Raw genomic sequence first — 7,477 nt, forward strand, 5'->3', positions numbered from 1 at the left:
TTTAGGCATTTGGCTTACAGTTACAGAATACTCTATTATTCTATCTGGTACCTTTCTAATCATTTTAAGTGCAATGTTTACCTGAAACTTTCAGATTTTTAAAAATAGTTGTCAGAAAAGTAGAAGCATTTCTTGTGCTTTTAAAACATGATAATCTTTGATTTGTCTTTTTTCAAAGGTGACTAGTTGTGCTTGGGTGCCTGACAGTTGCCAGCTGTTTACTGGAAGCAAATGTGGTGTCATCACAGCCTACACAAACAGATTTACAAGCAGCACGGTAGGTCCTGCACTCTCCGTGTGGGTAGTTTGGGATTTTGTCAATGAGAAGAAAACCTTTATGAAGCATAAGATTAACTTGAAAGGTTTGTACTTTGATCTTTTCCCCACGTTAGCTCTTAAAATATTGAATAGCCACATATTTAACTCTTCAGGTTTATTAGGATCATGAAAATTTTTGAAAATAATTATAAAGGTCCTATTTTTTGGTTTTAGAGGCAGTATTTTAAGTTATTATCTGTTTTGTATTTAAGCTTTTTAATGACATCTTGATGCTTGCCTATATTCTCGGAATCAACGTGAATCTTAGGAGTATACCACAAGATTTTATCAATCCTTATTTATCAAGCCTTATTTGAAGGCTTAGAAAACCTATTGTTCAATATTCCTGTACTCTCTAGGTAAATTAAATGACAGCAAAATCCAAGTAGCCTGTCTTGATTTGTACCTCTTACTGGAAGAAATTTTTTTTTAGCCATTCACTGAACTTCTAGGATTTTGGAGTTAAATCATAGAGCAGTCTAATGAAGAAAAGAAGACACATTGTGCAGTGCTTCTTTTAATTTACTGTTCTTCCCTTCCCAAATCAACCACCTGGAATCAACTGCCTGTTGTGCAATTGAGGATAAGTGGCAAGTTTAGGGTGATAACTCAGTAATCATCATTCTAATCTAGAATTTTCTCTGTGCTTTTTTTAATTATAATTTTCTTCATTATATTATTAAATATACTTTACTGGGTGAAATCTGTATTCCTGGCATTGGGTGACTCCCAGGTTCTTCTTACTTTTCTATCAAACTTATTTCCTTTTGAACCGTTTTAAGATTCTTTTGCCATGGTCCCTGGGCTATAAATGTGACCATAATATTGTTTCTGTCTCTTAGCCTAGGGACCCATTAAAATGGTATAAGCAGGAGTGATATGATCCAATCAACATTTTAAGAAGGCCACTGTAGCACTCGCAGGGAGAAACACTTCCAGGGCCTGGGACTGGGGGCCAGGATACCTGTGAGAAGGCTGTTACCGAGCAATGGGCTTGCTGTCTGACACATGTAGAAGCCAACACCATGGCACCAGCTTTTGAGAAAAGAAAAGGCTTTGTGGCAGGTCGACTTAGCAAGTAGACAGGAGGCAACACTCAAATCTATCTCCCCAAGCTGGAGTCTAGGGGCCAGATTTTATAGGCAGAGAGTTACTATGGGAGAGATGAGAAAATGCTGTGAGATGTGATGTAATTAGGTCATGCAAAGGGGTAGTGATGAGTCCTTGGCTCTTAAGTTCACATTGCAACAAAACAAGACACAACTTGCTTCTTAATTCAGTCCCTGTTCCTCTGAGTACTTAGTTTCTGCCTATGGCTGCCTTTTTCTTTCTGGCGGGCCCTGGGATCACAGGTCAGGCATGCTTGGTTCACCTGGCCATGCTCAGTTTACACGGCCTGCCAAGCTGGGAATCTGTTGCGCTGCAAAACAACTCATCATTGTGTTGCATTTTGTTATAGACTGAACTGGTTTCTGTGGTTACGAGGCTGCTGCAGTGATCCAGACAGGATGCAGGCAGGATACAGTGAAGGGCAGGATAAGGAAGCAGGTGTGCACAAATTATTGCCGGACGGTGGAGGGTATGCTCAATGAAAAGCGCACGCACAGGTTAGAGGAGCAGAGATAAGGGGCCAACGAGATGTCAGGGAGCCTGAAACGTTCCACTTGAGGTGGACCTTAAAGGATCATTTTAGAAGTAGAATAAAGAGGAAAGAACGTTTTAGGCAGAGGAAACAGTTTATACAACAGCCTGTAAACAAAACCATGGTAATTTGAGGGGGTGGCAAATAGTTTTATGTGTAAAGTGTAACATGTGGGGAAAGAATGACAAAAACAGGACAGGAAAAGTGGATTAAGGCCAATGGTAAGGTTCTTATATACCGTAATAAAAAGAATGCTAAGGAATCTGAGCAGAGATGTGTCATAACTTTTCGAATGTCTCCTTTTTTCTTCTTGTTATCCCCAAAAGCTTAAAATGGATGTCAATTGTATAACATTGCCAATATTCATGGCTGCCATCGAATCTTTAATCTTCTGAGCTCACCCTTCTGTTTCCTTTCTCCTACAAATCTATTCTAAATCCTGCTGCTAGAGCTGTTGTCTGCTTATATACTTGCATCATTTTGCACCATGATACAAACACCTTTTTAAAAACTGGCTTCATCTTTTGCCTTTATTTCCTCTTGCTTTCCCCAGCACTTTGAACACCCTGTTCTTAGTTTACCTCACTTCTGCATTTTTAATTGTGCACTCACATATTAATAGTATGCAATATAGGTTTTTGGGTTTTTTTTTTTAAGGTTAAGCTATCAGTATAGGAGAATTTTGCACAGAATTTACTTTGAATGTAGCAGATCAAGGGTGTAGCAAGTATAATTTACATACAGCAAGACATATGCTTCTTTCAGGTAGACTTATGAAGGCTTATGTTGCTTACCTTTCCTCAGTTACGTTATTTGCCTGAAAGCAGATTTTTTCAGCTCATTTGTAGAGGTTTTTTTTTTTCTCCTAAGTATTAGGTAATCAAGTCATGATATTATTAATAACAATTACTATTTAAACAGTGTCAAAAATACAACTTAGCTATGTGGTTTTATCATTGTTTGTTTTGAGGGGAGGTTACTTGAGTTTTTGTAGACGTTGTTGCTTTTCCTCAGGGACCATGTCACCATTCTGGTGTCTCTAGAGTTGCAGCTGTAACCCTGTGCCTGCGAAGTCAGCAGGAGGCACCTCAGGTTCACTAGTTTCTTTTCTGCAGCTTTCCCAAGCTACTGAATGCCATGATTTTAAAAGTATTCAAGTTCCAAGTTCCCCTTTGGGTTGACTTTAACACAAAGATAGGCCTCACAAGTGCCACATAGGAATGTGGCCAAAATCATTGTTTGAAAATTATTTTCAAGGGGATCTTATGAAATACCTTCCTTAGCTAGTGTAGCATATCTGACTTTGAGCACTGTAAGTTTCTGTTGACTCGCCTAAGATAAATGTCTTCTAAAATGAATTCTAGGTATTGATGAATAAGTTGACTTGTTATATACGATTATTACCTATAAGCCATTTAAATGTTAGAGAAGAATGTCTTCTAAAAGTTATAACTGATTTTAAAATAGTTGCTCTTGAGTCATTCTTTTACTAATTAAATAATGTGGCCACATCATCTTCATATAAGTAAACTCCTATTTTTCTATTCTCTAAATTGGGGGTGATAGAAGACTATATAAGCAGCTTATCCAAGGTAGTATTGCTTCATTCAAGAACGATATTTAAAAGGAGGACAGCACATTCCTACTCACCCACTGGAAATTATTTTCTGACTCGTTAGTGAATTATCTAGTAACACTTACTCTTGCAATCACTTTAAAGTGCAGAGCTTATAAAATTATCAACTGCTGCTGTTAGAGGCCCTGTGTTGTATTTACCCTATAAATGTTATTCATGTCACAGGTCAAAAGGTGAAGAACAGGTCAATAAATCTGTACTCTTATGTTCCTTCTGACATAATTTTTACAAAAATGAATGGGAATGACAATGGTCGGTAGAAGAATGGCCTAAAACTTTAGGGAAATACTGGCCAGAAGAGTCTACACTTGTAATTTGTCAAGTAGAACACTAACTTCACTTTAGTTTTCATGTTAAGGCAATGCATTAATCTGTACTCAGTGAACTGGAACACTAAAGAAAATAAAATAGAAATGGAAATTATTTCCAGAAACGAAATAATAAAGATAATAGCTAATACTTGTTGAACACTTACTTTGTATCAGGCATCATTCTCAGCTTTTACTTGTCCTAATGCATCAAATCTTCATAATAACCCTTTGATGTAGGTTTTGTTATCCCCATTTTCAAATGAGAACACTGAAGCACAGAGTTAATCCCTCTTGTAACTTGCCCAAGGTGTCACACCTGGTTCATTATAATGGCTAGTTCAATAGCAGGATTAATGAACTGGAAGGCAGATCTGAAAAAATTATACCAAATGTAACACTAGCGATAAAAAGAAAAGATGAGGAAAGAAGGGATATGGGGTCGAGAATGAGAAGGTCCAAATGCGGCTAATAATTATAGGAAGAAAGAATGGGAGAAAGGCAGAATTTGAAGAGATAATGACTGAGAGTTTTTCAGAATTAAAACGTGAATTTTGGGTTAAAGAATCACAATAATTCCCTGGCAAGATAAATAAAAATGAGTCAAACCTATCTTCTCCACTCATTGCCCCAGCTCAGCCCTTCACCACCTCCTGACCAGATAACCACAGTGGCCTTTTCACTGGTGTCCTGGCCACCAATCTCGTGCCCCTGGAAGTGACTCTCCTTGCAGGCCCTGCAGTAGTCTTCCTAAAATGCCAACTGGATCATATTACTCCTGTTTAAAACACTTTCATGGTTCCTCATTGCTTAGAGGATAAAATGTAGGCTGTTAGGCACACACACACCATAGCCCCCTGATCTGACCCTCTCTGCCTCACCACCCCATTTCTCCTACTCCTTACTGCCCTTCCAGTCGTGCCACTTCCTCTCGTGTCTCCTTCCCCTCACACATACGGCTTTCTTAGCCCAGGATGCCCTTTGACAGTCCTTTTTCTTTGCGAGAATGAATTCTGCCAGTTCTTCAAACCTCAGCTCATATGTCATGTCCTCAGGGAATCCTGCTTTTACTCTCTCCCACCCGCCACCACCCCCAGTCTGAGGAAGTGGCTGATCTGAGGGTCCCTGAGGTTCTCTGTGAAAATCCTCTTTGGTAGCTCTCACTTTGGTAGCCACAGAGCTCCTGGAAGAAAAGAATCATCTCTCTGTCTCCCCAAGTCCTAGTTCAGTGACAGGCACATAGTAGTAGGTACTTAGCAATGTTTGTCAGGTGAATGAATGAATGGATTGCATTCCAGGTTGCTTCTCTGTCTGTAACAGGTGAATCACTTGTTTGTCCTTATTAAAAATATCTATGATCATGGCCAACAAAGAAATTCTGGGAAGAAATTTCCTGTTTCTTTAAAAAGTTATTCACAATAACCTTCCCCTGAAATAATTAAGACTTGATAAAATATATATAAATACATATTTATAAAATATGTTTATATTTTAATATAATAAAATATACTTTTATATTTTGATATAATATAAATATATAGATAAAACATATTTTATCCTGTCTTAGTTATATATATATATTCTTTAAGTCTTTTTTTTTTCAAAATTTTAAGGGGGTACAAATATTTTTGTTACATGGATAGCTTTTATAATGTTTAAGTCAGGGCTATTAGTGTGCCCATCACCCAAATAGTGTACATTGTACTCTATAGGTAGGTTTTTATTCCTCTCCTCCACCCCCTCCTCTTCGCCCTTCATGATTTCCAGTGACTTTTGCATCTCTCTGTGCTCAGGTATGCCCATCGATTAGTTCCCAATTATTACAGAGTACATATGGTGTTTGTTTTTCCATTTATGAGATACTTCACTTAAGATAATGGTCTCTGGTTCCATCCAAGTTGCTGCAAAAGACATTATTTTATTCCTTTTTGTCTGAGTAGTACTCTGTGGTATATATACACCACATTCCTTAATCCGCTCATGAATTGATGGGCACTTAGGTTGATTCCACATCTTTGCGACTGTAAATTGTGCTGCAATAAACATTTAAATTAAAAAGCTTCTGCACAGCAAATGGAATAATCAACAGAGTAAACAGACAACCTACAGAATGGGAGAAAATATTCATAAACTGTACATCCAATAAAGGGCTAATTCCAGAATCCTCAAACAAATCAACAAGAAAAAAACAACCCCATTAAAAAGTGGGCAAAAGACATGGACAGAAGTCTTTCAAAAGAAGATAGACAAATGACCAAGAAAAAAAAATGAAGAAATGTTCAACATCACTAATCATTAGGAAAATGCAAATTAAAACCACAATGAGATATCACCTTACCCCTATCAGAATGGCAATTATTAAAAAATCAAAAAACAACAAATGTTGGCACAGATGTGGTGAAAGGCAATGCTTATACACTGTTGGTGGGACTGCAAATTAGTACAACCTCTATGGAAAGCAGTATGGAGATTCCTCAAATATTTACCATTTGACCCAGCAAACCCACTACTGGGTATCTACCCAAAGGAAAAGAAGTCATTTTATCAAAAAGATATATGCACTCAATTTTTTTTTTTAAAGTCTTAAAAGCATCAAAGATCTGACAAGCTAGTAAGAAAGTACCAAGCCAGAGATGTGAAATAAGCAGGGAGGGAGCTTTAGCCTTGAAGACACTTGTCAATCCTAGAACATTGACACTGTTCTTGGACAGCCCTTTATGGGAGAAATAGAAAACACCACCTAGGGACCAGGCAAGCTGGGGAGTCCCAAGGGAGCCCTCCTCCAAAAGGCTGGTCCTCAAAGGGCTATGCTCTCAAAGTGAAGATGAGTTGGATGAGACCAACTCTTACATGAAATTATAGCCTAGGTTGGAATTTCCTGGGTTTTCCAGAATTCTTAAAGACTTGACTTTGCATCAAGGTGGCCCTAGACTGGAGTGGTGGTCTTTGTCACCTGGTGGAAACAGGGAAGGTATTTGCATTCTGTTCTGCAAGTAGAGGAATTCCTATAAATAATTTTTTTAATGTAGTGACAAATACACAAAACCAGGCACACAAAAAAGTTACAGTTAAAGAAATACATGAATATATGAAAAAATTACAACTTGGTTATAATAAAAGAAATATGATTTAAAGCAACCTTGATTGTCATTTAAAACTTAGGACATTTTCAAAGATTTAGAATGGGGGTGGAACAAAAATTCAAATGCTACAGAGCTCAAGCAGAAAAGGAAGCAGCTGAGACCCTTTTGGGCAGGGAATTCCTTGGTCCCAGATACCCCAAAGCATGGTCTGAAAAGGGTTCTGGGCACATCCCAGTGACCCTACAGACTCCTGGCTGTGGGGAGGGTCACAGTCAGAGAGCCCTAAAGAGAGGGCCCAGGGACCCAGGCCTAAGCATTTTGCCCTTTTTAAAAACTGATCAGGCCGGGCGCAGTGGCTCACGCCTGTAATCCTAGCTCTCTGGGAGGCCGAGGCAGGTGGATTGTTTGAGCTCAGGAGTTCAAAACCAGCCTGAGCAAGAGCGAGACCCCATCTCTACTAAAAATAGAAAGAAATTAATTGGACAACTAA

The 7,477-nt window shown here is 38.4% G+C and overlaps 1 protein-coding gene across 1 annotated transcript in view; it reads left to right on the forward strand.

Annotated features, from left to right (window-relative positions):
* LYST (lysosomal trafficking regulator) overlaps nucleotides 1–7,477 on the forward strand; it is a 155,321-nt gene that overhangs the window by 135,724 nt on the left and 12,120 nt on the right. Inside the window, exon 43 of the mRNA XM_012660158.1 lies at nucleotides 179–277. Within this exon, the coding sequence (XP_012515612.1) occupies nucleotides 179–277 (99 nt within the window). The remainder of the gene's footprint in view (nucleotides 1–178; nucleotides 278–7,477) is intronic.

This window comes from Propithecus coquereli, unplaced genomic scaffold (assembly GCF_000956105.1).
Source record: "Propithecus coquereli isolate 6110/MARCELLA unplaced genomic scaffold, Pcoq_1.0 Scaffold66, whole genome shotgun sequence".
NCBI classification, from domain to species: Eukaryota; Metazoa; Chordata; class Mammalia; order Primates; family Indriidae; genus Propithecus; species Propithecus coquereli.